The sequence below is a fragment of the Orbicella faveolata genome, unplaced genomic scaffold (genome assembly GCF_042242905.1).
Source record: "Orbicella faveolata isolate gen_17 unplaced genomic scaffold, um_ofav_v1 contig_1, whole genome shotgun sequence".
Lineage (NCBI taxonomy): Eukaryota > Metazoa > Cnidaria > Anthozoa > Scleractinia > Merulinidae > Orbicella > Orbicella faveolata.
The window spans coordinates 348,139-374,163 of NW_028301536.1; the positions used below are offsets into that span (position 1 = coordinate 348,139).

General features: G+C 38.2%; 2 protein-coding genes across 5 annotated transcripts; both read right to left on the minus strand.

Moving 5' to 3' along the window:
• Nucleotides 1-2,578: 2,578 nt before the first annotated feature.
• Nucleotides 2,579-4,631, minus strand: LOC110053766 (homeobox protein EMX1-like). The gene is made up of 2 exons (XM_020760043.2): nucleotides 4,301-4,631; nucleotides 2,579-3,795 (listed from the first exon to the last, which is right to left on the minus strand). The coding sequence occupies exons 1-2, from the start codon at nucleotides 4,560-4,562 to the stop codon at nucleotides 3,485-3,487; spliced, it is 573 nt and encodes a 190-aa protein (XP_020615702.1). The 5' UTR covers nucleotides 4,563-4,631; the 3' UTR covers nucleotides 2,579-3,484.
• A 7,538-nt stretch (nucleotides 4,632-12,169) lies between these two features.
• Nucleotides 12,170-25,666, minus strand: LOC110046268 (uncharacterized). 4 transcript variants are annotated; one of them, XM_089283226.1, is made up of 6 exons: nucleotides 25,510-25,666; nucleotides 23,778-23,857; nucleotides 15,497-15,615; nucleotides 13,499-14,314; nucleotides 13,346-13,420; nucleotides 12,170-13,005 (listed from the first exon to the last, which is right to left on the minus strand). In XM_089283226.1, exons 2-6 carry the CDS (start codon nucleotides 23,780-23,782, stop codon nucleotides 12,950-12,952), a joined length of 1,071 nt encoding a protein of 356 aa, XP_089139352.1. In that variant the 5' UTR covers nucleotides 23,783-23,857; nucleotides 25,510-25,666; the 3' UTR covers nucleotides 12,170-12,949. The 4 variants fall into 4 exon arrangements, with proteins under 4 accessions (XP_089139352.1, XP_020607615.1, XP_089139349.1 ...); XM_020751956.2 differs by lacking the exons at nucleotides 23,778-23,857; nucleotides 25,510-25,666 and adding an exon at nucleotides 21,577-22,134; XM_089283223.1 differs by lacking the exons at nucleotides 23,778-23,857; nucleotides 25,510-25,666 and adding an exon at nucleotides 19,545-20,496.
• Between the last annotated feature and the right edge of the window lie 359 nt (nucleotides 25,667-26,025).

Genomic DNA, 26,025 nt, shown 5'->3' on the forward strand with positions numbered 1-26,025 from the left:
AGTAAAGTTGATTTAAGACAAAGCGCGCCCAATATTCACTACACCCCCGCAGCTGATGAAGGCTTTCAAAAAAGAAGAAATTTTACACACACCAAATGAGTCAGGTATTCAAACGTGTTAAGAAGGAGGAAAGGAGATATTGACAGGGGTAATTATGGCACGTTTGGTTTAACAAGTCTCCAATTCGCCTTGATGAAATAGTGATTAGTTGCTAAGAACAGACAAATCTACTTTGCACTCTATACTAGCTCCTACAACGATGGAAATACACGCCTTGTGATTACTTATGCAACTGGAAATTTCACTTCGAAGCGGCTTTTTTGGAACTCATTAAATTTATCATTTTGAACAGAATATTACCAATTAAAGTTGCTCTTTAAAAGCCACGCTTTGAGGAAACAAACTTGAGTGTGTGAACAAGGCCGCAAAGCATTGTGTCAATGACGGAGTTACCATGGCGACAAACAAAAGCTTGTCATTGTGAAAGTGATCGATTTGCCGCGAAGAATTGAGTGATTGTTTGGCTTTCTTCTAAACTGCGAACTTCAAGCCTCCAATACTACAGTTTCGTTTTTATTAGTACTTTACAAAATTCATGTCATTTGCCCATGTACTCTGTCGAAAGATGAAAGTTAACAGCCAGATTAGACGGCTTAACGACTTTCTAAAAATCCTTTATACCCGTTTTTAATCTCTTAAACTCCTCTTGCACCCCCTGCCAGCAACGAGGTTATTACCCAAGAATTATCTCGTGTGAAAATTTGGACCGAACTGTTGCCTGGTTTCGCGTTCTAACAAAGTTTGTTTTCAATCCAGTTCCAATTTGTGACGTTTGGCCTCTTCAAATATAATAAAACTCCCTTTGTGTTAGATCAGTGAGCTCTTGTAGGGAAGTATGACAATCTCATATACTGTCTCGTCGAAGATTTTTTACAACGTATTCACCAGTATCACAACTTAGAATTTATCTTCCCTTATGTTATTTTGTACCGCAGACTGAATCAAAGCAATTGTATCATTTCTGTGCTGTTCAAATGTTTGCAATTAGCAGTTTACAGCAGTGTGTCATCAGTAATCGAGAATATTTTTCATGGATTTTCTCCATACACACCGATTTTGCAACCTCATTGTTAAATGGCACATGAAATTAACACACCAAAACATAAAAATAAATTAAGGAAGATTTTCAGTAGACGCATAACTTCTCATTCTATATTACGACGTGATACTTTAACTTTCTGCATAATTTCACCTTTAAATCTCTTATTATAAGTTCATTATACGAGGCACACTACCATAACAAGGAATTAGCTAGGCTCAAATCCGCTCAATTTTTTAATCTATAATTACACACATGTAGCCTTCACCCAACACACGAAAGTACAGATCATCCAAGTTAGCTTTTTGTATTCATTTGCACTTCTTCCTTTGTTATTTCAGCACCTTCAAATTCCCTATTTTATGTAGGGCGTGTATGTTTCCTAAGACTTAATTTAATTAACTACAATAATTTTTTTTTCAGCGATCACCTTGTTTAGGTAATTTTTGCCTTGAAAAGTTAAAATCATAAAATCTAGCAAAGACCTCAGATCTAGGATTAAAAAGTAAAAGCCTGCGAAGTTTCAGTGTTTGTCACGTTTCGTCGCGCTAATGATAATTTGGAATTGATCACGGTAACATTCAAAATGAATAAATTTAACAGTGTTTTTCTAATGGCTTTAACAGCAGTTCAATTTTCTTTTTTATCCCACGCGTTAGTTAATGGTCCTCGACAATTTTCTGTCGGCGATTAGGCCAAAAACTCGAAAAGAGAAACCTAAATATCCTGTGAATCAAAATAAACCAAGAGTTGCTGCTAATAAAGTTATGTCACTGAATGCCCGGCGCTAAATTCATTTCTAACGGATATAAATTTTTTATTAACCTGTGCATTAAGCCGATTTTATTCCCATTGCGTGGAGGCACAGGCTGTAAATGGCTTTAAAAGGCTAGATCATGCAAAATTAGTCGAAAAATTACAGCTCGATAGAAATTTCATACGATTACTTGCGCTTCCTTAATTTCTTAAGAGATTTATTTTAGTTGACTCTTCCTTTACACCATACAAAAACACAAGCTGTAAACATGCACAGATTATAGGTAAAATCTTTCGTTATTTATTTTCGATCGACGATAGAAAAAAGATATGCCATTTCAGTGGCTTTCAAAGCGATTTTTAGATTAATAATCGGCCACCACGAAAGAGGTCGCCTTGTTTGGCCCTCGCGCAATTTTTCAAAACAAGTGGTAAAAGCTTAAGTCTAAAACATTTACGATATTGTGTTTTAATGTACATAATTACAGATTGGAACATCCAAGAAATCATATGTGCCCTACTGGAACCATCTTTATGTATTCAACTTTGCCTGCTTTTAACTCATCCTTAAAAATTTAGTGCGACTTCGAAGTAAAAGTATTTTTAGAGCAATAAATTGCGAAACATAACAAAAACTTGTTCTATAGTGGAGAACTTTTATCAGCGAACTCGCTCCCTCATTTTGATCTGGGACCCGGATCAATTTATTCACACATCAATTCATACGTTTGCAAAATCTTTATTTCCTCATTTTTTCCAGCAAAGCTTTGTAAATTTACAGCCCTCGAAGCTGGCAAGCAAATACAAGTATATATTACAGTGGATACTTTGAAAATCTATTATTTGTACAATACAACTTCAGACAATCGCGTACCATTATATATAATATCAGTTTTTACAGGTCTTTTTTTGCATTTGTACACCTTATCATAATTCGTTTAAAGTTAGCTTAAGCTGTTATCTCAAAGTGCTTCCTCTATTCTGGGTTCTTATCTATATATAAAGTTGTAATTTTGAAGGAAATGATACATTGACGCCCGTATACAGAAAGTGTATTGTTCGCATCGTTAGTGCAATGTTGGCCAAAAACCTTTAGTTATATTCTCACACCATTCAACTCAACAGGAAGAAACCGAAAAATATATATATATGTTTAACCTTGTCTTCGTTAATTCTAAAGAGTGATAAACATCTTATTTCTCCTTAGAATATCCAGACAGTGTCAAGCAAAAATGTGATGAGAACAATAAAAAATCATCAATTTTTGTCCTAATGTTTCACCGAAATCCAAGAACTTAGAATGTATCGAAAACTGTACAGGGGAATAAGGAATAAATTTTGACCCTGGCACTGTCAATTCCTCCGTTCTGGTACATACAAGAGTAGATTTAGTTTCTTAAAAGAGAGCTGTTCCTTCACACAATCCTGGGAGATTTTGATATTGTTCTTTGATTTTTAAGGCGGAGCATCGATTGTTCCAGATACAAGCGATTGTGTTCGGCAAAACTTGAGCACTTAACTAGTGTCAAATCGAACATGTTGCATACAAAAGTGGGTATTACCTTTGGCTTAGATCTTCTGTTATAATTGTAATTTAAAGAAGCATTGTACAACGAACATAACATAAGATCACACCAAATGGTCGTTTTCTTCTTTCTGAATCTGTCCACTGCTTAACCCGTGGCATTCGCTGACGCTTATTCCAGAGCTTTTTGCTTGCGATGAAGCTTTTTCCTCCGCTTGCTGTCGCTTCCACTTGGTCCTTCGATTCTGAAACCAGACCTTTATTTGTGTCTCGGAGAGATTTAAGAACGAGGCCAGTTGTTTGCGCTCTGTTCCGACGATGTAATGGTTCTTATCAAACGCGTTTTCCAAGTGAAGAAGTTGTGTCGGAGTAAAAGCTGTTCTGATCCTCTTTGGCCTGCGGCAGGCTACAAACCCTGCGAAAAATAAAATAGTTTAGATTCCCCACAAGAAATAGTACAAAAAAATAGTTTTTCCAAGAAACGATTTTAGACCGAAGGCGCTCGCGTTTTCAGATTTCACGCGGCCACATGGGTGCTTACGAAGAGTAAATTGGTGTTTTTCATCGAGAGAAAGTGATGGAAAATTATCATTACCAAAGTTAAACAAATTACAACTCTGCAGGAAAATGTGTTTTTATCTCCATCATGATCCCTGTATATGGCTCATAATTAATCTCACGAGAGTCTTCAACCATTTTCGAAAAATGTTGTGCTCTGAAAATTGTGAGATCATCACTTTGAGCATAATTCTTGTGTAGAAAATACAGCTTTTTTGTTAGTTATTTTGCGAACAACGCTGTCCGAGACAGTGGGTGGCGAGACACTTCAAATTTATAGATTGTGGTGGCTGGCTTACCTAAGGAATTCAGATTAAGTGCTAGAGAAAAGAAGTTTCCATGTAGTTAGGAGAGTATCTTACCGCTATGTAGAGACCCGGCGGTGTAGCTGCAGTTCAGGTCGTGCACATATCGATGACTTGATGCACAGGGGTAGAATGAGAAGGAACCTGAATTGTAGGCGGACAGACTGTGGAGTGGATGCGAGTCGAAGCGTACAGCCATCGGGTAATCTGTTTGAGATTTGTACCCTGAATACGTTTGCTGGGTTGAAGGCTGAAGGGCCGAGTTGGGTCTGTACATGGAGTTAAGAAACGAAGATTGCGAACCTTCGTAAGCGTGCATCTTTGAAATTAAGATTTAACGTTTTCTTTAGCTGTGCGAGGTGCGCTCCACCCGAGTTCAGATGCAAAAAAGAGTGACTTCTCCTTAGAAGCAATCCAATTATATAGCTTACAATTTAATTATTATTACAATACATTGTTCCCATTTTCAATTAATGACTTGGAACTAATTAAAAGTATAAGCAGCGAAAATTTACAAGCTGCCGGATGCCTCATTGTAATGAAAACTGTGAAATTTGAAAATGAGCGTTGAAGTGAAGTTTCCAGCAAAGAATAATAAACAGTGGCCAATTTGTGCCAAAGCAAACAGCTCATAAGGATCAGCAGCCGATATGATCGGCTAATTTACGAATTCGCTTTTTATTGACGTCTTTGCTCTATTAAGCCAATGATAGCTGGAAACAGCTGATGAAAATTTCAAAGTGGGCGAAAATGCTTCTTTGAATGAAATAAAATATAAACGCCACATTGCAGGACCGGATGTGTCCGACGCTGTTTCTTGCAAATTCTCCACTTCATAAAGTGAAGTATGGAACAAGTTAATCAAGGGAGAATCAAATTAACTTCCAGTTAAGGTTACGCGTCCGGGATTTGCTGTGTATATAAAGGCAATAAAGGTGTCAGATGATTATTACAAATCCAAGAACGAGGTTGAGAATGAAAGTACAAATAATGATTTGTCAAAAAATTGTATGTGATCAGCAACTCGTTTACTCATTGTTTCGTTCGCTTTCAAGCGCAGAGCGATGTTATTTTCAATGAAAACCACCATATGGTAAATCGAAAATAGCTTCATTACATTTTAATAAGCTCCCTTCGAATCTGTTTGGAAATCCACTAAATAATGAATTTCACTTAAGCACAGAACTTTGGGGCATTAACGAGAAAATACGCCATTGTCGCGCGTTCAAATTGGAACTCTGAAAACTCCAGCTCGAAATGTCATACCGATATGTTAAGAGATCTCGTTTTGCTAACTTCGTGGTCTTAATCTATTAGTGCTCTACAAAAGACAAGCTTTGTTTGTTTGGACAAAGATGGCCCGGGGTTTATAAAGAAAGGCATTCGGCCTTCACAGTTCATTTATTTAAGCTAAGTAAATTTCAATTAAGAAATATCCGGTAGCTCTTTGATACTTTCTCTTCATAAAATGCAAGTGTTAGAGAAATATTCCTGTCTTATTTTCGCCCAGCTAAATACATCGAGCATTTTTTTCTTGCATTCTTTTCGAACACTATCACAACCCAATTTTTTCAAGGAGTCGGAAGATGTTCTCGAAAAAGCTTTTAACTTATTTTTTGGCAGGCCAAGAAGCGTTTCGAGAAAAAAAAGCATTTTTCTCTTTAAAACATACAACAACTTACTCTATGCTAGTAAAAATGGTAAAGTGTATGCACTAGTTAGCACTTGTTGTTTTTCAGACTGCGTTTTAATAAAATCGTTAAATTTCTTCACACATTTCGCCTTTTACGCCGTTCAAAATTTAATGAGATTTAAAACATTTCCAGCCCTCTAAAAGGAAATCCAAAGTGGTATTTTGATGTTTATGTATCCCATGATTATTTTCTTTTACGCACTTGGACAGCGAGAAAAAACTCTACTTAAGGCCGTGGGATAAACGATGCTTTTGCGTAAAGTTGCGGTAATTTCGACGGAACAACAGGCTTATTACACGTTTGGTCTATACTGATCTAATGCGCGTGCAATACAGGTTATTTTGTCGCGCCCCAAATGGAATACGAATTAGGTCATAACAGTGAGTTTTACGGTGAGATTATGCTGTTAAAGTTTGGGTAAATTATGTGAGATGACCTACTATCGTAAGTCAAAAGATAGGATTGATTTTTTCATAATGGAACGAAACCAAAATAGATCCAGGGGGTATTGGGATGTACTACCCGGGCGAAAAAATGCTACATTGAAAGTTATTATAATCTTAAAATCAATTCATGAAGAAGAATGCAGGGTCGAGGAGCAAACGTATGTCGTCGCCACGTTGTGAATTTTTTTTCATCAGGTTTCACAGGAAGTCCATTAAAATTCTACTTTTACACGAAATAAGAATCGATATTTTAATTGTGAACTTCATATTTTTTTGTTCACACAGGTGATGTAGAATTATTACTAATCAATCATGACATCACGTCATAACTTTAGATTTTTATTCTCTCTTTGTCGAGAATCCGGTGACATTATCTCTGTTTCGTTAAGCAGTAAAAGGTTGAGCGATTTTGAATAAAAGATTTATGATATATTGTAATCGAGTTAAATGCACCTATACGCGTCTTAAGGTTTTGTAGATCTCTATTTTCTCGCCATGGGAATTGACCATCTGTCCCTCTCTGTTTTTCAAACACACCCCTGTACATTTTTCATAAGCTTGTTTATACAAAATGCAAACATCTTCCAAACAGGACCATTTGCCTTCACCATCATCGGCAAACGATGTTTAAAGTTTCTTAAAGCAGAATTAAAAGGGAATTACATTTTTGACGACCCAATCTGGTTGTCGTGAAAAAAGCACCTTTGCCAAGTGCCACGTTTAGAGTTTCAACTGTTCAAGCGGCCTGAGGTTTATGTACAAAACTAATGAAAACCGCCGTCCCTAGCCGACTAAAATATCAGGAAGTGGTCAAAATATAAATTGAATATTGGACCTCCACAGCTGTGGTTAAGTGAACACAGACAATAAGCCAGAACGTGCACCAATTAATTTTACTGAAAGATCAAATCAGCGTTCTTGCCGGCACTTTATATGTTCAAAGATTCCGTTTCGGAAAAGCCCAGCGCCTCAGTTAATATTTCTTCAAGGCAAACGAACTCGACACTCGATGCCAAAGTGTTCGTGATGTATAAGTTCTCCTTAAAATAGATACATTATCAAGGAAACAGGTGATGAGAACAGACTAATCAACACATCTAGGCCAGATTTACGAGATGAACATTCAGACTCTCAAAACTAACAATTAAAGACCTTTACGTCGCCTCGAAAGGAGAATTCCTTTTTCGATCGAGTTTAACTCTCTGGGACTACTAGGAGAAAGTAGCAGTAGTAGTGGTAGAAGAAGTAATTTGATTTGGCGGTACAACATATCTTCGATGCAGGAGGAATGTTGAGAACAAGGGGTAAAATGGAGAAGATAATTTTTCTGTCAGTAACAGGCCTCCAGCTTCGGGGTAAAATTGTCTCCAGATGAAGAAGAGCGAGGAATAACTGATATCGAAATTTGTTTCTGCTATTCTTTCCACAACCCTTTCCTCCCCCCCCCCCCCCCCCCGCCTCCCCCGCTTTCCACGATTTGTGTCAGTTCCAGTTGGATCACTGAGTCACGTGACCAGAATTAAACATGACCTTAAAAGCATAAAATATTTAGAAACAATCAGGCACATGGAAGTTCGCATTGAACAAACCTGTTCCTAAATATCAACATTTTCTCTTCGCTATATTCAGTGTTTAATTTAATTTTTATTAAATTGCATACTAGTAATATTGAGGTACATATTCATCCCTTGCGTTGTTTTTACCTTCGAATTAAAAGTTCTGATTCGTGTAAAAGTATGGACGTTTCTTTTCTGTTATGGTTGAAAATGAAGTGTGATAATTCGGTCGCTTTCGCTATTGGTGTCAGTTAACTCCACGCTAAAAAATGCCTGCTTTTTTGTTTTAACACTCTTCCATCGTTTTTTTGATAACTTTTTTTTTTACCCTTTTATAAGAACCAGCAAATCGAAGTCGAGATGTGTTAGTTGAATCATTCAATAAATGATGAATTTTTAACACTGGCGGAAAATTACATTTCTTCAATTCCAAGGACATGAAAACACTGAAAAGTCTGTTAGTGTTTGAAGCTGTCAAAGTTGGACAACTGGAGGGCCGGTTTTTCGTTTATTTACTTAGTTTATTTTAATTTTCGTTTTTTCTAGTAACTCCAAGTGTTGCGTTCTTTCAGACTCATTTGAAACATTGCAGTGATTCTGGCATTCAAAGTTGTCCAGCTAAAAATAACAGGCTAAAATGTTATCCATTAAAAAGCTGTTAAATTATATCACTGTTAAAAGTTCTAAAATTATTACATTTGGCGCGGCTTTCTAGCGTTGTTTTGAGCTAACGTCGCGCCGTCGTTTTATCGTTTCATGCAATTTTTATGGATCACAATTATTTCAGATTTCCATACTCTCCAACCAGGCTAGAACCTAAATCAACCTAAATCTTTGTTCATAACAAAGTTATCTACCAGGCTATAAATTTGTTATTCAAATTCATTAAAAGCGAGCCTTTGAAAGGAAAATAACCAGCTCTCAATTTCCTTTTTACGAATAGTTAAATATAACACCAATACAACGAACAATAAAACTATCCAAACGTAACCTTTATTTAAAAACATAAACTTAACTGTAAAGATGACACATTTTTTAGACCACACGGAAAATAAAACTACACTTGTTTTCACTAAAATAACAAAGAAAATGGTGTAAAACAGAAAACACGAAAATAAAACAACGAAGAGGTTTGGCTGAGAAACTTAGCCACATAATTCTCTCACACTTTTCTCTAAAGGCTTGTTTGGCGTGACGCTTCTTTTCTCGTAAGATATCGTGCTGTTTCGCTTGTAATCGTATTGTTTTCCAGCGTCAAGAGCTTCTTGTCTCGTGGATCGAAACTTCACACCCAGTTGCAATACAGGTATCACTGTTGTATTACACTCCAAACACGTGAAACCATCAACGATTTTAAAACGTCTTTGTGTCGTGGTGGTGTTAAGTTTGAATGCTAGCCTTTGTTCGGAAGTCCGGCATTGTGTTTAACAGCGTGAAAATGTTTCGCTCAATTGGTTTAAGTGATTTATGAGCGACCTTCTCACAGAACTCCTTACCCTGTGTGAAAACCGTAAGCGATATCTCACTGTTGAAATTTATCTGTGCTTATTCTATCTGTTTGCACAATCAGAAAACTCAAGTTGAAACAGTAAACAGAAAGATACCCACTTCACCAAGCTCAACATTTTCAGCGAAGTCATCGTGCATCCGGCTTTTGTGTAAATGGCAAAATTACAGGGTTGTCTGCGAGAAAGTGGTGCAGGCATTGTTCTAATAATAGCAAACAAAGACACTCGACAATCAACAACATTTGGTTTTATTGAACGTTCGATTGTTCGGAGTCACTATGATAACAAATTAACTCCCACGGGAAATTCTATTCCATTTTCATAATCAGCGAGGAAGGAAAAGTTCAAGGAAAAATGGAATAAAGAAGGAACAGACTATCGCAATATAGATCTCATTACAAACTGGACTTTTTTTTTCTTTCATAAGGAGGCAAACTAGGGCTTTCGCTTCTTAAAAATATATTTGAAAAACGTCAATTAAAATAATAAAAGTCCACGCAAAACTCTATATTCTCTTATCGACTATTTTTTTTTTGAATTTCAAAAATATTACATTTTTCCATGATGTGATTATTTATGAGGCCTTGGTTAGAAATTCACGTGCATGATGCAAGACTCGGTGACGAGGGCGGATTTGAATTGCGAGGGTCCTGGGTTCCAAACATTTCTGCGTTTAAGTAATTAACCTGTTCGAGGGCCACGTTAATAGAAAAAGACAGCTGATGGTCTAAGACGCCACCCTCTCACAGGGCGAAGGGGAAGGCAATCACGACAAAGATAAGCCTAACTTCTTTTTCTTCAGAATATATTCTGAGCTTTTTACTCCCTCTCTTTGCCTTGAAGCGTTTTAATTCGATAACTAGCAAATCGATCCAGACTAACTTGCAGAGTTTCTTAAAAAGCGCCCTTTTGTATGTAGGTGAGCCTCTATAGTTCAACTGCGCCAACTAAAGCCGAGCAGCTAAACAGCAACATTCAATGACTAAGTACGAGAGCGTATGTACTGAGTAAAATTCTCAAGTCTAAAAAAAGTTCTTGCCAACAATTGAAACATCTCTCCAGACAGTTTTACATTATTCATTCATGGCCTTAGTAGCCCGGCTATTTACATTTGCTCGAAGAAAACATCGCCCCGAAATGTTGAAATTTATTATCAGGTTCAAGCCAAGTAAATTGTTTTCCTTTTAACTTTTTCAGTGGAAAGTTATTTTCACTCTGTACGCCGGAGTTTCACCTGCTTTAATGCGGATACGTGAAGCTCGTACTCATTTTGCCATTTTATGTTCATCACATCAGTGACTTAACAAGCAAAGTTAAGTATAAGCGCCTTTTAGCTTAATGGATCTATGAAATATTTACTTCATAATGTAATTTTCAAAACCTTGATAATAGTTTTGTTGTATAAGATTATTCAGATTGCTCGTTCTTCCATTTTTAAGCCCGATTCACCGTCGCAGGTTGAATTAGTTAAAATACCGCTCGTTTATAAATTTCTGGTGTAGTTTCCCCCGGTACTATAATTGACTTTTATTACAACATGGTTTTGAGATTACTACGAAGCTGTCGAAAAGCACTTAAACCTCTCCCCCATTCCTCCTTCTGTGACATGACTTGAGACTTCGGGTCTCAAGTTACTAAAACCCCTCCGTACGTGGCACACTTCGCCTTACCTTTAGTTTTTGTGTGTTCAGAGGCTCGTCTTTTCATGTTTGTAATAACTTCTGCCTTTCTTTGGAAAATGTAATGCCGACTCACTTTGCAATGGAAGAGAGATTTTTAGTTCGTAAACTGTCAAAAACTTTATCTTCGAAGAGTCATTTTAGCGCTTTCATGTTCAAAATTGTCTTTGATTCACCTCACAAAATCATTCACAATTGAATGACTTAGCCGTGCGAAATATGAGGTCGCGGTCAAACCCTGAAACGATGGATACGGACACGGTGAGGCAAGATTCCAGCAATGGAAATGCAAACAAAATAGCCCGCGCCTATATATTTAACAGTGGACAACTATAGCAGTGCGGCACAACGTACATTGTTCGTCAAGAGGGGTGAGGGGGGAGTTTCAAGAAAACTAAGGCTGTCATTTCACCGAGTTCAAGTTTTATTTCGTTACGAGTGATCTCAGAAAGATTCACGCCCGTTTTTTAAAGCCGCCGTTTGCGCTTGCGCTCACGTTTTATCCAATTCAAAATCTTCTCTTGGCAGAACTCACCAGCCACACCTTTGTTTCTGTCTACATGTGAGACTTTGATTATTATATTTTATTAGGAGAAAGTCGAAACGAAGGAAATCAGTGTGAAACATACTTTCAGGAACACAGCTTAGAAATAAGACAATAAGATTTCGCTTCACCATGCAACATCAATAATGTTGATGGCATCGAAAATGGCGGAAGTTGACTAGGGTCTTTTAGGTTCATGATAAGTTCGACGTTTGATTCAACTGAGTTCGTCCGACTGAATTTAGATCGATCTAAATTTGAATTAAGTTCCACGTTTGACCCATCGGTCCAGCTTTACCCGTTTGGATGCAATTTAGTTCGTCTTATTTGAAGTTCGTCGTTTTATCCGGGCCTAAAACATTTCTCGTCCATTTTAGGTTCTGTATTAGACAAAAAAGATTAACGAAGAGAAAAATATATACATTGTTGTCCATAAAACGTTAAATTCATCTCAACTGACAACTGGAAAGGACAGATGCCAAAAAGGGACGTCGCTAGCTCATATAAACAAATGTTTCTTTATTATTTTCAAAAAATAAAAAATACTTTTTTTATAAATTATTTGTTTGATTAAAATTAAATAAATACTTTACTGTATAATCTTACTTGATATCATGAGAAGTTTCAAGCCACAAATCTACGAGTTCTATGTTAATGTATGACTGAAAGTAGACAAAAGAAACTTAAAAATTCGATATAAAATAAATTTGATGTAATACATTTATCCTTGTGGTCATAAATTGTTATATTATAGACCTTGTCGCGGTTTCGGGCACCATATCTGGTACTTTATAGTTCACCACTAAACGTTGTCCGATTCTCACTGGCTTAAACTGATCGCGTGACGCGACAGTGCTCATCGGCGCGGAGAGACACTACACTTCCCGTATGAGGAAAATACCCGGATGGATATTACTCGTCCATGAAAATTTTTCTGTAAACAAGCGGGCTGATGGAAAAAATTAAAAGATTTATTGATTTGCATTAAGTGGGTTTTTGTCTGTTTTCTTTTTCAAATTTTACATTTGGCTTTCACGGCTTTCATCTAAGGAAGTTAAAATAATTTAATATGATTTATGAACTGGCGCGCGAAAGAAAATTTAGTGGTGAACATTAAAGACATTACAGTGTTTACTTTATTGTTTAAAAAATGTTGGAAGTTCCAAAATAGTATAAATTAGTAGCTAGTTGTAAAATCGTACCGAATAAAAGGATAAGTAACAAATACGTACATATCCTGTTAACTATTACTAAATCAAATTTCTTCATCTAGCAAGCTCTACAGATCCAAGTCCTGTTCGATGTCTTCAAGATCTTCATCCGAGTCTGAGACAACTAAAAAGGAAAGAAATATGACTGAATTGAATTACAGAGAATGGAACCGAATGACAATATGAGTAATGAATAAGGAATTTACTGAATAACTGTTGTTGCTAAGCAACATGATAGATGATAGTCATTAACATTATCATAAGCTCAAATTCAGAATGTACTTTTAAACTGGGAGGTAGTGGTTTGATAGTCATGAAATTAAGGGCGTATTTCATAGAAGAAATACCATGCATCGGTATACATGTGCACATGCTCGCCGTGTTCGTAAATGACAGTTACTGATTCTTAGAGTGTTAAATGGTTTCCCGAAAGAAGAAAACAAAAGCATTTCAGTTTTTCTCACCTGTGGACATAACATCTATTTCTCCAAGTACCAATTGAAGTTGGTTTACTGTTTCTATCGAGTCTCGTCGAGGTCCTAGAAGAAAAAAAAACACTCACGATAAGAGTCATAACACATGAAGCAGTTTAAAAGAAACCAAGGAAGGCGTATTACCTTGTCTATTTTCCTCAGCACTTGGAGTCCTCGAGTCTTTATGGCTCACACTTTGTCGCCGTACTTTTATTTCTGGTAACTTAATTTTATTTTTTGTCCCAACATTTATCATTTTGTCTACCAACGTAGCTCTTTTCATGGCATTTCTCCAAATGACTCGTAACTTTTGTTTAGCGTGATGCGTGACTCCAGATTGCGTGTCTTCTTGTCCATCCTCGGGCAGACCATACGCGTGGCGTGACACTCTGGGACATTCTAATGCATTAATACTCACGTAAGATCTTCTGTGACGCCGTTCTTTGTCTTTAGAAAACCTGTCTCTTAACCGTTTAAGTTCTGATCTGTTCCTTGTGTCCTCTTCTTGTCTTCTTTTATACTCTCTCAAGCTGCAGTCTATTTCAGAGTGCAGAGTCTTAGTTTGCAGTGAGTCAATACTGTTTTTTAATCTTTGAGCTCTCATAGTTCTATCGGTAGAATTGGCATAGATTCCTTTGAGCCGCTTAAACAACATCGCTTCTTTTTCATTCATTGCGACAACTTCAGTTTTCTTGCGGGCAGACGTCAAGCCAGTGTTTGTCAAGGGACTTCGTCCTTTGGTTGTACAACCTTTTGAGTGGACATTTGTTTGTTGTGCACGAACTCCGGCCCAGCTCTTGGCCCAAGATGGCTGTTCTTTTTCGCTTACGTCGGTTCTAATCCCCACCTTTCTGTTTCCTGGACGAGTCTGGTCTTTGATCGGTGGAAGATTTTTAAGACGAATGGATTCCGAGGTGGACACCGCTCGTCTGTTATTAATACCCATTTCTAAAGTGGAAACTGTAAAGTAGAAATTTTACTTAGTTGCATGGCTATGAAAGGTAGAGACCACGAGAACCCGGGGGAGGACTCCCAGTTAAAAAGGACAGGCGTATTCGTCGAAAATTTTTTAAAAGAATCCCCAAGAGGTACCAAGATCCTGTTTTGTGGGCGTGGCTTGAAGGTTTTTTCACCCTTAAGAGGTACCAACTCTAAAACAACACAATATCTCCTGTCATATTTTTTTTTTCAGCTCAATACTCCAAAAGGTACTGCAAAAGCTCCTGCTTTGGACCTTTTGACGTTCAACACCATAGAGTTACCAAAACCGCTTTGTCGATCCCTAAAAGGCACGACGAGCACCCCAGTCCTTTTTGCATGTCCCCCCGGACACGAGAAGCGTCCCCCTTTTCCTTAAAAGGAACTAACGATAAACAGGGGCTGTACGCTCCTCGTTTAATAATAGTCAATACCACAACAAAATAACAGTATTCTGGTAAAACAGACTCTCACTTCGCCTGCTCAATTTAGCCCCATTGAGACTGGTGTCTGAGATTCAAGATAAAAAAAATTGTCTATCGATGGCAGAGCTATACAGTTATACGTGTAGCCTCTCTGGTTGTCTTTTATTTGCGCGCAGAAATTCAAATCAACCAATCAGAGGCATGGATCTCTATAGAGTTACGTCATCAGTATGGAATTCTTCGGGTCCAGTCTCACACTCTCTCGAGTGGGGAAAACTGAAGCGCGCAGGCGTTAAGTCAGGCCTTTGTTTCTTTAGTTTCAAGAGGCCAGTCCAGTCTCTGGTTCGGGGAAGCGAGATACTTGTAAGTACCAGCCTCAGAGAGCCATTCATTTAATTCACACATATTCCTTCTACAGAATAGGGTAATGAGTTCTAAATGCTGATAGCTATTAATGAGCGGGCGCTGGAAATGCCTGTACTACGAAACTAAACTAACCAAACTAAACTGGACTCACGTTAACCTTGTTCCTAGGCTGGAAGGAGAGGCAAACATAAAAAAAACCCTGGGAACAAGCTTGAAATAAACTAAATTAAACTTAACTAAGCTAAACTAAACTTCATTCCTTTTAGCCAAAAGGTTGTTTAATGCCAAATGTTATTAAAAGACACACGTAGTTTCATATTGAGGGGAGCTTCATGGCAACTTTGGTTATTAGGGAAAAAGAATGTTTACTTACGTCCAGCGGGTCTGGAGTTGAGCCAGCTTCTAGTGGCAGTGCCCGGCACGACCACGGGACGGTGCCTCTGAAACGACATCCAGGCTTCCCACGTTTCCTTCACCTGGTAGTTTTGGCAACTAAACGAGAGACAATTGTACGATAATCAGCTATTGGATGGAAAAGAATCTTACTGAGACTTGTTAAAAGACTTATTACATTTGAGATGGCTTAGCTATAACAACCTTCGGACGACTGAGGATAATAAGAAAATGTCGGGCGAAACAGTTGGGATGACCAAGTTTTTGGTCTGGTCTTATTCGGCCCTCTCCATCCTCACTCATACATCTTTTTCCATTTTAGCTTATGTTATTACCTCTACTTGCAATGATTTAGTTTTCAGTAGAGCCGAAAAAAAAGTAACAAAACCTGGGAGATATTAAAAAAAAACAGCACTTGTCTTGTGTCTTGTCCAAAAGCAACCGATCCGAATTCTTCCAAAAGTAACGGCGTGGCATGAAAGCACGTCAATAATTTCAAACACTCTGACGCGAGCTTCAAGCTCGAAGCTCGTGCAAGATTAACTTAATAAAATAAAATGTCGAGCAACAGTTTGGTATTAATTTGTTTGTTTGCTTGTTTTATTCAGTAACAGTGTTTTTCCTGTTGAAGGTAAATTTGCACTCGACATACCGCGAAAACTGACTCGATCTATGTCCTGAAGAATGACGTCAATTAAATTGTGATCTACATCCACTTTCTTCCCAGAATGTGAACAGCACAAAGCTACGTGTACAGGTTATGAGAATACAGCAGCCGATCACTAAGGGCCAATTCTCTCGTTTATCCCAGGAAAGAATTGCATAACCCATGGCATGTTCGGACACATTTCCTGCAAATATTAATCACCGCCGATATTGCAAGCTTTTCACGAAGTACCCCGAACTTTGACCTTATTTCAACGTTATTTTCACAATGAAATGTGATAACATCCAAGTTATTCTTTCTCAATTTGTCCGCCGCAGGGTGTTAACTCAATCGAAACCACAATTACACTTCCTTGTAGTGTCAATAATAAAAATATTCACTTCTATGTGATATATACCAGTTAGTTACTTCACCTGTATTGTCAGTTTAGGGGATATTCCATATACCACTACGATCTTTAAGGCCTTCGTTTTGAAGGTATTAGCCTTTCTCCTACACGTAAAAACTAACTGGCTCCCGAGAATGTGTAAAATAAATGAGCGAACACTGGAATGGAGTAAATCGATTGGCACAGGAAATGCTCTGTGGCCTCTTCGTCGAGCGTACATTTCTATCTACTATATATTTTCTAAAATATACACTGAAGAACAGAAACTAGTGTAATTTAACAGATCTACCGAAATAATAGATTCCAAACATTGTAGCTATCGTTTTAAGCTCAGTTTAAGTCTTAAAGATAGCCACCTATATCAAACGATAAGTCAGGAAAAGTTTGAGAAAGAAGAAATTTGCATATGTCTGCTTTCTAGAACGTTAGCGATGCTGCTTTTCAGGGTTAAATAGGTTTTAAGAAAGACACGTTAAGGAAAAGAAATTCTTAAAAAAAAAGTAAAGAGAGCGATCATTTCATTTCCATCAATTTTCCGACAAACACACTAACACACTCATCTCACAATCGGAGACGAATGTTTGAATATTGTCGTCTTAGCATGTATTTGGTGCTCTAATGAAAGTTTAGTGCTTTTTGTTCTGAGTGAATGCAATTTTGCATGCAGTAATATTCTCCATACCTAGTAAAGCTGGCTGATATCTCCCAGCAAGGTTTCATAGCTGACTTTTCCCCACATTCTAACTGATAGTCCAACTTTAATGTGTAGAAATATCAACAACGAAATCAACACAATACTATATCTACGTCCTCGCATTGTTAGTAAATAATTTACCGTAATGTCTAGCTATGTGTTTAGTATTATTTGTTGATATTCCCAGAAGAACAAACATTCTTGGACCACTTCAAAGCAGAAAGCAAAGAGAAAGAATTTTCCTCAGTCTGAGAACTGCTTAAATCCGCGAGGAATTGTTATGATTTTAGCTCAAAGACTGAAGCAACACTCGCTTGCTTGGATAATCATTTTGCAGTTCAATAATCTCAAATTATTTCAAGGATTTACCTTTGAAGATTTCACGAATCATGGTGAACAAACTGCCTCATTCCGAGCTTTCCAGATAACTTCAAACTCCAATCATATGAAGGCCAGCTTCCTCAGAGCAGCTCGCTGCGTTCTTAGTTTTCGCGATGAGCCAAAAGAAACCCTGTTGTCTTTAATACTAAATATACATCACTTGTATTTATTCAGCAATAAGTGTTTGGGATCCACGCAACGGGGTCAAACAAAGAAATTTCACCGAGGCATGCAAATTAGGAATTATTACAAACAATTACAATCACTATACGTGTACCATGATTGACCCGTGATTGTCTTGCCGCTTGGCTTGACACAGCGCTCATAAAAGCACCAATATCATAGTTCCCAAAAGGATTCATCGCTAAAAGAGCACGGCCTGATGAGTTATATGGCGTAATTTTAACAAGAAAGACCGAAGTCTCGCGTTTTATTTTCGTGCGACAACTTTTTTAATTTCATAACAGCGTTTAGGCATATCTACCCCAGTATCAGGCTGTAGCCATGCTATTTCAGGCCCAGTTTTAACGTTGCTGCCCAATATACGCCATATCGTATTATTTTAAACAGGTTTTATCGAGTAATATATACCATCCACTGTATATTGTTTCTCAGTCAGAAATAGAACTGCAATTTGGCTTACACGGTGACGTCAAAAGGCGTTCTTGTCGATTAACTTGCTATTTTTGACATAGCCGGGGCCAACAACTTTTCACCTAAGTTCTTTTTCTCTCTTTCGCTTTTTGTTTAGAGCAAAATACACCTAAACAAGAAAAACTCAAAGCCGTGATTGGTGAAATCGAGTAACCCAATTCTGGAAATCTGAAGGTTTCTGTTGGCTTCCTCAAAATTGCCTGTCTCAATGTTTTCACCACCGTGTAAATTTTAATTTTCGGAAGTTGACAGAAAAGCTAACGAATTAATCTGTCCGGATTTGCTTGCGACGGCTCATATGGGTTTTCAGCTGCGAATTACCTTCCTAATGTTAGCTAACCAATAATCTTTCCTCCTCGAAATATCTTGTTGACAACTACCACAATGGCCAAGATAAAATACGGTCAAAGGTTCTTATGAAGTTTAATGCGAATACAGTTGCATAATTGCATACAGTCTGCCGACAGAGTAAAGCCGGATGTGTATTGAGCCACATTAAAAGCACGAAAGATCTCTCTTTTTTTCCAATTTTAGAGGGAATGGATTAATATAATCATCGGAGAAGTAACACTGAGGTGCAACTAGATCTCGCTCGAAATATAAATTTTCCTTACCCTGGGCTCCTGTCGCCACTGATTACCTTAGGTTTCTTCTACTATCAGGTCTGAGAAATTGGAAGTTTATCAAGACAATATCTCCTTCAGAACTCATTTATCTGTCTGCTCATTGTAAAGAGAGAATGGCTGTCGATCATGTTAGCTAAAATAATTGGTTAGCTTATAGCAGAACACACAATGAATTTAAAACGCTTGTTTCATTAAGCGTTTATTGAAATTATTGTAATGAAGTATTTTGCAAAACAAGGGTTTCTTTTTATACCGTAAGACGTTTGTTCTCAACACTGCTCAAATCGGAGGCATGTGGAGAGTCTGGTAAGACCTGGTACCCAACGCCGCTACTGAAACATGACAAACTCGATTCCTCTAAAAAACAAAGTTATCAACTTGCAAAGAGATAAAAGTCCACTGCAATTATTTGATTGGTAATACCACATTACTACCTTCGAGGTTGAGAAATGGAAAAAAGTCGCCGAATTCTTGGAAAACTTATAATCCTGTGGAACAGATCTTGCAAGAATGAAATTTTGGTATCTCCGTGGCAAGAATACAGTTATGTTGTAGAATTCTAACTGATCCGTTTTGCTGGTAGTAAAACTTCGCTCACAGGCTGCTAAATCTGCTTACCTTTGATGGCAAACTATTCGCATGGCAAAGGCCCCTGTTTTCTTCTCCATTTATACATATAAATCATTTTACAAAACATCTTAGCTAAACTGCGTACACAACCGGGACTTGCAATCGGATTAACACTTTCAATACCATTATCGGGACTTCAATGTTTGTGTCTGGGGGTTTTTGATGGGGATTAACGTAGAAACGTCGTGACTGGTTTATTATTTTGATTTGGTATTAAAGATCACGATGTTGTGTCACTATATTTTCTTATTGGATCTCTTTATTTCTCTCTTAGCACAAGAGAAGTCACTGTACAAGTTAGTTGTCATAACACGCATGATCTTTGTCCAATCCTCTTTGAAAAACAATTTTCTTTTTACTAGCTCCTGCACAAGACAGACTTCGCAATTTTGTCGATGCAACTTAATAAGTATTTGACATTTAAGCCTCCTAACTTCTCTTCATGTTTGAATAAATGCCGGAATTTTCCAACATGAAAGGATTTTGAAAGAGCTCTTTACAACGAATTTTATAGGGATTATCCGAAATGACCTCTGCCAAAAGTTCAAAATGAGCTGACAACAGTGATTAGGAGGATATCTTGCTCAGATTACTGAAAAAGACCGACAAAAATTCCGGAAATTTAAGTTGGAAATCTTTAACGGTTCGGTTGTAGTGCTTCGAGATATTTCGTGTTTTCCTCTCCAGTTCCCAGTCCTTTGTGAATGACCACATGTTTGAAGCCGGCACAAATTGTAAAGCGGATGAACGAAGCATTTTTCAAAGGGAAGTCTTTGCTTCCGGCACTGATAAGCGGCCGTTATATCAAGAACGAAAAACATTTGTTTCCTATTTCCGTAGCTTCCTTTCATACTCGTTTCCGAGAAAAGGGTACACTATACTAACATATTTCGGAATTTGTTAAGAAAATTCGTTGTAACAGATTCGTCGATTTTCTGTGTCAGTTAAAACAGCAATCTCAGAAAAAGTTGAACTTTCAAACGATTTCCAATGAAGTCTCTGCGGTGTCACAGTGCATCATTGGGCTACGAAAAAGTTTGATGGAACTATTGATACGAAGCGTGGCTAAAATGTTATTTCAAGCTGTTATTTCACCTCTACAGATCACATATAACCCGCGCGTGAAATCTCAAGTAAGGTTGTAGAAACAAACACGCTTTGTCAACAAAGGCTGTAGCATTAACCTCAGAACGCAAGGGGTTTCTCTTATCATGGGCAAAAGAAGGTCTGCGCTCTCTGGCTATGCTCGCATCAGTAAAAATTCGTGAGATCTTGAATATAGGAAAAACTGCGATCGATAAGCGATATGTGCACTTATGAGGGAATATCGATGGCATCTGTTCTGAGAGTCGATCTTTGTGGATAGAAACAATCAAAGAAGTACAGCTTTTGTTTTGAAACAATAACGGGTACATGTAAATCACATCTGTTGTGAATGACTTGCGAGAACGCACAACACAGCCGACAGATCATGACTTCTGCGAAGAGTACTGTTGACAATTTCAGTTCGTCGCAAAATCTGGCAAGCAATTATCAAAGCAATAATCTGAAGCAGGGTTGTGTTAGGTCAACATAATCACTTAACGATGTCTGAAAATTCAGTCAACTGAAAAAGATACGATACTCATACATACATTTCAATCAGACGGGATCGTAAATTGCAACGCTGAAAGAGCACCGTGAATTCGACAATATCAACGTTTTATTATCCAACTGCAGCGAATACCGTCCAAATTTATAGTTATTTATTTTATTTGTACAGTAGAAAACCTGTTTGCCGGACAGGTCGGGGCGCGCATGCAAAACTGTCACACTCTCCCTCTTTCCATTGATAAATTTATTGACTACAGCAGTAGGATAATAAATCTCTTTTTAGACGTTTTAGTGTGTACTATCGCTTTATATTTTTACTCGTTGTTTGTATTTTGACGAGCCCGTACAACTCGTAAAATACACAGCGATACTACACACCAAAACATCTAATAAGATATATATATTTGGAGGAAAACAATCAACTTACTTTGAATGCACTGAGATGGACACATAAGTTCTTGGTCTTTGACTTTCTGTTGGCATTTTTTTCTCAGTGTATCGGAAGCTGGATTCGACTCAGTCTACCAAATCACCTTGAAACTATGATTGGAACTTACGAAGCCCATTATTTCAAGACTACAGCTGCTAGTTTCAGGCGAAAGAAAGAAGAGCCACTACGCGAGTTTTCCACGTTTCTGTCAATGCTAATGAAACAGGACACGGTGCTTGAGTGGAATACAGATCAACTGGCACGTTTTACCTGACTGCGTTCACACCACAAGTGAATCAAATGATTCACATTTCCCCTTGGGGAAGTATGTACTTGTAATTGTGTCCTCTGTTGCTAGGTAACGCCTAAATGCAACCTAGCAACGAACAAAATCCCAGGGGTACCAACGCTATTTAGAACTTGAATGCACAGTTTTGGGCTGCCTCAGTGCCCCGTGATTGTAAAAAATAAAGCAAAACTGCATAGTCTTTGGTGAAATCGCGTGATTAAATATTCGAGGTCGTGACACCGCCTCGTTTTTAATAAACACCCAGCCTTGATGTGTAAAATTGATTTTCCGGTCTACTGTAGCTTTCTTGGGCAAGTAATTACCAAGCCATTTTATTGACAAACTCGAAAGTACCTTACAAAACTCATGACAGCTTTGTTTGTGTTTCTTTTTTCTTGAACGTTTGAGCAATTAACGAACCAAGCCTTACAATAGTGAACAACGAAAGAACACAAAGAGTTTTCATTTGAACAGACAGATGGCGGAACGACATTATTTTTTAATCAGAGAGGTTCGTGCGCCAAAAAGACTAATCAGGGCTAATTGCACATGAGATTCCTCTCTGGCGTGAGAGATAAGACGACGCTAAGTCAACGTTACTAGAGTTTCATTAGACTGTAATACGAACGTTTTGAAACAGTGTAGTAAGCAAACAAACGACTTAACGATGAAAAAAATCAAGGGCAAACATGCCAAGGGTTGTTTTGAAACCGTAAATTGCAAAGGCGTCATTCTGGTAAAAGAGGAGGAGATTACATGGATTAGCGCTAATGCTCACGACAGACCGAGAGACCGATAAAATGTAAGAGATTTTTTCGCCGTCCTTCTCGCACGATACATGTTTTTTGAACAAAAAAAAAGCCGGACCTGAAAAAAAATCGTCAAGGAGCAGAGTTAAAGCGCGGTTCGCTCTCCACCGCGCTGCAAACAAATTCAGGTCTAGCTGCAAATCGCATTGCAAAAGCCATTTCAGTGCGAAGGGTATAACCTAGCGTCAAAACGGGCATTGTTCAGACGGAAGAAGAGACAAATCGGAAGTAAAAGAACACGCGAGCGTTTACTTAAGGAATGGTTGACAAGGTTTTTGTAAATGACTGCCTAGATTACATGAAATTCCATCTTATTCTCAAGATGACAGCTTACCGCAGATTTAATGTACGTTTCATTCTTGCACGCATACAAGCTGCGGAAGGAATCTGAACAGAAGAAACACAGTGTTCATGATGAGGCTCGTTAGGTTAGCCAGGGCAGTCGAACCAGGCGTAAAACGGGGAAGACGGGAGGAAGATCGGAAATGGAACTGAGAGGGTGGGGAGACGGGGAGGGAAAACGGGGGTCAAAGGAGGGGGCTGGGAGACGGGGGTGGAAGGAGGGGCCCATTCCATGTTTACACCTACAACGCTGGTTACGTCAGATTGAAACGCGAGGGTGTTAGCCTATACACTCTATGCTGGTACTTGTTTTCTTTTAGCGAAATCTTAGTGTGCTGGGTTGATATAGTACAAAAGTACAAAAAGAATAAAGGAAGACAAGTCATTGAATTTTACAGAACGTTGTTATAAAACTTCTCAGTTACGAAACAAGAGGCAGATTGCTTACAAAGAATTCTGAAGTATGGACAAAGATTTCACGATGTCTAATTGGACGGAATAAAATGAGAAATTGACCACCCATCCCCTATCCCCTCGAAACCGGCCGTTATCAAATAATTCGCGCGAAAATCAAGTCAAATCTGGGGTTTTATTAACCAAGAAAGCCTGTCAACTCGATGCGTAATAATGTTTCCATAAATGTGCCGACAACTTGCTTTGAAGCGAAAACGCACCGAATGACATATTAAAAACAGTATGAAGATAGCTGGCTACGATTTTAAAAATCTAAATTCTTAAGTGGCAAGGGGGAAATGTACCTCATTTGCTTGTCCTCAATTGTGTCATTTAATTGAAGTCATGGCTCTGTTCCATGCGGGCAATACTTTACAAACAGACACTAATGAACAAATGAAATGGACATAAGTCAATATCAGGTACTACTGTACAAAGATGGTGAAACCATTTGTGTTTTAAAATTTCAAATATCTAAACACGCCTGCGACCACTGAAAAACGCAGTGTTACAAATTAGCTAAATTTAAAGTTCCGATAGAATAAAACTCATTCCTTTTATCCCTAACAATGAAGTTTTCCTACCATCTGAAAATACCTGCTGTCGTGTAAAAGGGCCCGGATTTATTGGAGATTAATGACTATGTAGGACCTCGTAAACAGTAGTAATCGCATAGATCAATAAATGCACAAATTGTGTCTTAAATCTGTACTTATAAAGGACCTCTTTGAGTGTGTGAGGTTAACAAGATTTAGCTGCATACCCCAAGAGAAAAATCAACGTGATTCTATCGCTAAAGGGATAGGGGAAAGAAGGTTGTGAAATAGGTACAAAACGTTAATTTCTGGGAAACCCGTGACATGGCGGTATAGGAAGACTGGAACGCAGCCAGAAATAACGCCGAATGTTCTTCTGGGACTTTTGTTCCATTCCCAAAAGTTTGAATTTTTACATTTGCTTCTCGATACTCTTTCAAACAGTCGCCGTGATTCATTCGACAGCACACCATCAAATGAAACAAGGGAGAATTTTTTTTCCGCGAGAAAGCGTCGTTCAGCGTCGGCCGGGCGGGCATGTGACAAGAAATTTTTCAAAAACATTGAAGTTGATATAAAAGGTCTCCGACACAATCAACACTCTCAGGTAAAACTGCGTAAAAACAAAATAACAAGGTCCCTGATGGAAAGTGTTTGGGGTGAAATTCTAACTGTCTTGAGTGTTGGACACAAAACCTTTATCAGAAGAAATATTTCCCAAAATGTCTGACCAGAATTTCGTTTCATCAATCCAGGGAGTGAAATTCAGTACGTCCAGTAATTAATTACATCCAAGATGAGTGGCCATCAAACAGATTGTTTGATTGACAAAGTTTATGTCAAGATATACGTGCAGTTAATGGAGGAAAACTTCAATGACTGGTGAAATGGGCTACATTTTCCTTCTGATAAAAAGTCTACGATAAATTGCGAAATAAAATACGCTATTAAAGCAGTGCACAAATGTCACGAAAGAAAATGGTATTGTACATCTTTGTTTGATTGCCTGGTTCTTCCGTCACAGCGCGCGTCTGAAAACAATTCCCAGTTTTGTTTGGTTACAACATTAAACACTGTTTTACAAGTAACAACAGATAGCCTGCGTAGCAGTCTTTTCCGTTTCCTTTCAGGCAAGCGGGAGTCGCGCGAACAGAGGTAACAAAAAAATTAGTGGCAGGAGGGAGGTTCCTAACTTTTTGCTCTCGCCCCATGCGTTCGGGCGACTTCCACTTGGCTCACGGTTTCTCCCGCTTAGAGGAAACGGAAAAGACTGCTACGCAGGCTACACAATAGACAACAGCATAGCATTTGCATTCCACTAACAAACCTCGTTTACGTCAGTTGTTTTTGAAATATGCGTGAGACTCGAATTTACACACTGAAAAACGCAGAAAAGAAAGCAATTTGTTTTGAAAGGATCGATCATTGCGATCAGCAGAGCTTGCTGAAATTTCAAGCTTTCCGTTGAAATTTTAGGAATACTAAAATTTGTGCAACTTACCTTAGTTAACCATTTTGAGCTTGGCAGTGTTTTCGAGATTGCACCACTCGACACATTCACTTAACTTAACTGTACTGACTGTCAAAGACGGAGCTGAATTATACCGAGTGAAATGCGCAACGTATGTACACTTACAGAACAATAGTTTTTGGAAACAGTAGGTTGCCAGGGCCATTTTGGCGGATCAACTTTCGACAATGACATTTAAATGGCATTAACTTTAATTATAATTTATGAAAGGTCAAATGTAGACCATAGGTGAATCGATCATCTCCTTGTAGAGAGCAATTTACGTCACATCCAGTGGCGCAAAGCTCAGCTGAAGGCGCACCCGGGGGTGCGAGTACAAACAAGAGTCTCGTGCCCAGGTCCCCATCTCGACCTCCTTCGAGGCCTCGAAGCGACCTCGTTACCAGTGAGTTTCATTCCTTGGGGCTCTATTAAAAGGCAAGCCCTTGCATGTGAAGAATACCTGAATCCATGGGATTGGAAATTTCCCCTTTTAAGAGGCATGTC

Bases quoted from the DNA above. Each gene is read 5' to 3' on its own strand.
- LOC110053766 (XM_020760043.2), bottom strand. From the start codon at position 4,562: ATGCACGCTTACGAAGGTTCGCAATCTTCGTTTCTTAACTCCATGTAC. The intron at 3,796-4,300 runs GTAAGATACTCT...TATTTTTCGCAG, and splicing joins CGCCGGGTCTCTACATAGCG to GGTTTGTAGCCTGCCGCAGG.
- LOC110046268 (XM_020751956.2), bottom strand. From the start codon at position 21,632: ATGCCAACAGAAAGTCAAAGACCAAGAACTTATGTGTCCATCTCAGTG. The intron at 15,616-21,576 runs GTAAGTTGATTG...TCTCTCGTTTAG, and splicing joins TCCATCTCAGTGCATTCAAA to TTGCCAAAACTACCAGGTGA. The intron at 14,315-15,496 runs GTAAGTAAACAT...TCTACTTTACAG, and splicing joins CAACTCCAGACCCGCTGGAC to TTTCCACTTTAGAAATGGGT.